The 5,000-nt window shown below is 41.4% G+C and overlaps 1 protein-coding gene across 1 annotated transcript in view; it reads right to left on the minus strand.

Annotated features, from left to right (window-relative positions):
- LOC119568242 (protein trapped in endoderm-1-like) overlaps positions 1 to 3,769 on the minus strand; it is a 32,903-nt gene extending 29,134 nt beyond the window's left edge. The window contains 1 exon segment of the mRNA XM_037916697.1: positions 3,125 to 3,769. Within this exon segment, the coding sequence (XP_037772625.1) occupies positions 3,125 to 3,323 (199 nt within the window). The 5' untranslated portion in view covers positions 3,324 to 3,769.
- Between the last annotated feature and the right edge of the window lie 1,231 nt (positions 3,770 to 5,000).

A 5,000-nucleotide genomic window follows, 5' to 3' on the forward strand; every position in this document is an offset into this window, starting at 1 on the left:
TTTAGGCATGCACCCGTGACTGGCACCGCCCCTACCTATCACAGAGCTGAACGGCGCATTGTCTGAATTAACTGCCATAATTGACTGGCATATGCGACATTTACAAGCCGTAAGTTTCGTCTTTTATGTTGTATATCATTAAATCGACAAGACAAAAAAGAATTCTCTCCAAGGCGCCAATGAAGCCTTAACCTCGTAAGAAGAGGACTTGTCTGACTTTTTTTTTCTTTGATCTCTTACCAGTTTTAAAACAATGGTGGTAGAAATTGATGTTGGTGTTGTAGAAATGATGATAGCAGCAATAAGTTGTAGTAGTAATAGTAGTAGTAGCAGCAACAGCAGTATTATTATCATTTTATTAAATTATTCATTTTTTTATCATTATTATTTATATTATTATTTATACTATTATCTATACTGTTATTAATATTATTATTATTATTATTATTATCATTATCGTTATTATCATTATTAGTACCATCATTAGTATTATTATCATCGTTATTATTATCGCTATTATTATCGTCATTATCGTTATTATTAGTTACTATCATAACTATTATTATCATTATTATCGTCATTATCATGATAATGATGAATTATGAATATTTTAAAAAGTTCGGAGTCTCTTTTCCCCCACAAGAGCTCGGCCCCCTCCCCCTCCCCCTCCCCGTAATAGAGTCGTGCCTTTGGAATCAACAAGTACGTTTTGAGGGAAGTGCCGGCGCGGAGGATGTGCTGATTGTGGTGCCCGGACGTCCCAGCGCTGTGGTGGCGGTGAGGCTCTGTCCCCCTTCACCGTCTCTGCCGGCACCATCATTAGGACGCACCATTGGAACCATATTTGCTATCGCTATAGTCCCGTCTGTGAAGGTAATTAGGATGCGGATATCCGCTTTGATGGTCATTTTTCTGTTATCATATTCACTGTTAAGACACGCACTTCACTATCGCCACCATATCCACCCAGCAATTCATATCAAACAACCACCATTCTCACCACCCAGCGCCATCACTATTGCCTTAACAGTCAACACAAAGCAGCACCGTAAATTACTAGCTCTCCTCCCTCTCCCTTTACAAACTCACAATTGAATTAAAAGCTAAAAAAAGAAGGAAGGGCGAGATTAACACTTGTAAAAATTTCCCACTGAAATTATCGCTTTACCTGGGATAAATTCGACGCACCGGAAGTGGCTAAGGAAGGGCGGTTCCTAATGTGAGCAAGGTGGTTGTCAGAGCTGTCATGTGAAAGAATAGAAGGTAGATGGAATGAGGTGAGGAGATGGAGAGAGAGCGACGCAAGGAGGGAGAGAGGGAGGGAGCGAATGAAGGACCGAGAGAGAGAGAGAGAGAGAGAGAGAGAGAGAGAGAGAGAGAGAGAGAGAGAGAGAATGGGAGAGGGAGCGAATGAAGAAGAGAGAGAGAGGTAGGGGGCAGGGACGGAAGGAGGTAGGGAGGGAGTGTTAAAAAGAGGAATGGAAGGAGAGACATACATACATACATACATGCATGCATATATATATATATATATATATATATATATATATATATATATATATATATATATATATATCTTCTTTTTAACGGTAGGTTCATGTCTGAGCCGCCGTGGTCACAGCATGATACTTTAATTGTAGTTTTCATGTTGTGATGCTCTTGGAGTGAGTACGTGGTAGGGTCCCCAGTTCCTTTCCACGGAGAGTGCCGGTGTTACCTCTTTTTAGGTAATTTAGGTAAGGAAAGAAGTAAGGAACTAAGCCAAAAGGTAAGAGGTAAAGTACAACATGGCTACAAGGAGACAGAGATTAAGGAACAGAGAATGAAGAAAACAGAACGAGAGAAGAAAGAGAAAAAGATTAGACACGCATCTGCAATATATTGACACAAACCGCACAAAAAAACATAACGATCAGAATAAAAAAAATAAGGTACGCGCCCCGGGAATGAAACAAAAGCATATAAAAAATAACAATAAAACAACAACAAAAAAGAACAAATGAAACGCAAACATGAACAGGATCCCGGGGTTTGTTCCAAGGTCGTCGTTATGTCAGGCACGAGTGAACTTTTGGTGCTGTCAGTCAGAACTTCTCAAACTTCTTGCCATGTGAGATAACCTAGAAATCTATTTAGACTTTGACGTTTTGGAATAAAATACATCTAGCTGAGATTACCTGTGGTATTTATTTGGTATTTATTTTCCTTGGTTCATAATTGATCGCGTGCGTTACCGTATAGGTTTTCGAATATTTCAGTCAACGAAATATATGGTGTCTGACTTGTATCTCCTGCATTCAAGATCATCTGGAGAAACCTGCAAGTTGCATGTTGCAGAGATATATCCTCCAAGGATATTCTAATGCAACATCTATCGGAGTGATGCAACGACCAGTTTTTCTCTGTGTTGCTGAGTTGCAACGGTGTAAGCTAAAGATCTTAAACTGATGAACGTTAAAATGATTGTTTGAAAATATGCAAAACTTGTATTTGTGAAGATGCTCAACAAGGTCTATGCTTATATAGACCTCTGCCTGCCTGTCTGCCTCTGTCTCTCCCTCTCTCTCTCACACACACACACCTCACAGACACACCTAAATAAACAGAGTGTATCTGCGCGTGTAGGTAACTTATTTATAAATTCATCTCATCAATCAAAACCATCAAGAAGGAACATGACTGGCGTGGAGAATGTTGGTGAGCTTCTGCCTCTGTGGCGCGTAAAAACATATATAAAAAGGTCCTTAAATACGCCACGGTAAAAAAAATAAACAACAACAACAACAAACCACGTTCATGAACATGATCTTGAAGAGTGATCCAAAGAAGTCTCCACAGCCTTTGTTTTTGTTCGTATTTTCTACATATCTGAGAATACATCCTTTCCCCTTTTATTTATAACTGTATTTGACTTCGTCATGTTACTGACCAGCGAACAAGATGATCTGCTTCTGGTTCAATTCGCGTATATAAACGGGCCTTAGAATTGCAAATGATGTTGCAATAATATGCTTTGGGATACAACTTGCTGCTGTAAATAGTTCTGAACCTTCGCCAAAACCCACTTATTACAATCTGAAGAGCAAAATCAAAAGAGAAAACTGAATGAGTAAAATACACGTACCGGCTATGCCAACGATGATGAAGATGATGCTGGCGACGGCGGCGAAGACGGTGGCGGGCCGAGGGTAGTGGACCGGCAGCGGAGATCCCTGACCTGAGGAACCGTTGATGCTGCCGTCGCTGTCGCTGCTGCCGAAGGCCTCGAGGCTGTGGTTGCTCAAGCTCTTCTCCGACACGAGGGCGGCGGCCGAGGATTCCATGGCGGCAAGAGCGCGGGTGGGCGTTGCTGGCCTAGTTGTTTTAGGAAGGAAGGTTTCTTGGGCTGATTTCCTAAACGAGTCTTCCAGTTTTATCAGTAAGTATGCTTGTCACTTGCAGTACTTGGAAAGATAACGCCTTGGGAAGGCGACCGAATTTACTGATAAAAGCAATTCCGTCGCGCACTTGTGCCGATAACGCAAGGGTGCTATTCAGTCACACACACACAACACGAAAACAACACAATCGCACAAACGATGACAGAGCAACAGACAAAGACGCAAGTAATCTCTCTGCGCTGTGTTTGTGGTGCTGAAGTAAGCGCGCGTGTGCACTACCGCCTTCTCTCTCACGTTTCTCGCGCCGTACTGACTGCCCGTTCTCGCCTCACGCGGCTCCACACGGCTCTGTCCTTGCGCTACGTGCCCTGCGGTGCCCTGGTCCCCGTGTGCTCGGTGCCCGGTCAGTGCCACGCTCACTCGCGGTTGGATGCAGCAGTTTCGGATGGTCTATGTTTTCGTTTTTTCGCCAAATCTGTGTTATTTGTAGATTAATTCACACATTTCATGTGATGTTTAAAGTGTTTGACATGTAGTTTTTAAATATATTTTGATATTTTTTGCGAGCACAACTACGCTTAGCTCGGGATGGTTAAGGATGCGAATTGGCTCCGCCCATCCTCGCTTCTGATTGGCTGACTGGGAGGACTGCGCCCCCCTCACTCCCTTCCTCACCACTCCCGCCGATTTGACCGCGATGGAAGATGAACGAAAAATATCAATTTACTACGGTCATACTAATTAAGTTCTCATTCTGCATTATCCTACGAATAATGGAGGTATGAATGGGCAGTGAAGGGTCTAAGTAATTAGCCGCTATTTCTCACTCGCTTCCAGTATTCAGAAACTGTCAGTATGAGAGCGTGAGACTCGAATGCTTGTTAGTAGGGAATAATGATAGTGTCCTGATTATTACCATGAGCATGATATCGTCATCATCGTCGTGTGTGTGTGACTGTGTGAGTAGGTGAGTAAGTATTGTGTGCGTAACTATCATGATTATTATGGTTTACGTTGTGACAGTAAATTTTGGTAATATCATTTTCGCTGCAATTACTATTATGCTCACTACTACCAACATCGCTAGTGTCATAATTATCATAATGCTCACTCCTTGTTTCCAATATTGCTGGGACTTTTATCATGCGTTCGGATAACACTCTTATCACTGTAACATTATAAAAGTAATTCCAAATCAATAACAGCAAAACAAACTTATCTATTTTGATATGTCAATTCTAACTTGCTTACTCATTTATCTATTAATTTATAGATTTATCGGCGTATTAACTAAATGCCATATGCGTTATTACATTCGTATCATATATAAAGAAAACGAGTAAGTGCGAATGTAAAAGCAGTAAAATTGTAACGGTAATTGTAATTGTTCCCCGTTCCCTAAAATGTACCCCTATGCATCATAAAAATAAAGCAGGAACGAAGCCCCAGTTTCTTTTTATTTTAGTCCGTGAAATAAATCTGGTAGATATACAGAAAGCTGCGTGGGAGAAGTCTGACTCACGTACGTTTTCAAAATGTTTTGACTTTGAGCGGGAGTTTTAGTAGCGAGCCTCGAAATGAAATTTGAGATCGTGTTTGAATATCAGTTTCCGTCTGGCG

This window comes from Penaeus monodon, chromosome 43 (assembly GCF_015228065.2).
Source record: "Penaeus monodon isolate SGIC_2016 chromosome 43, NSTDA_Pmon_1, whole genome shotgun sequence".
NCBI classification, from domain to species: domain Eukaryota; kingdom Metazoa; phylum Arthropoda; class Malacostraca; order Decapoda; family Penaeidae; genus Penaeus; species Penaeus monodon.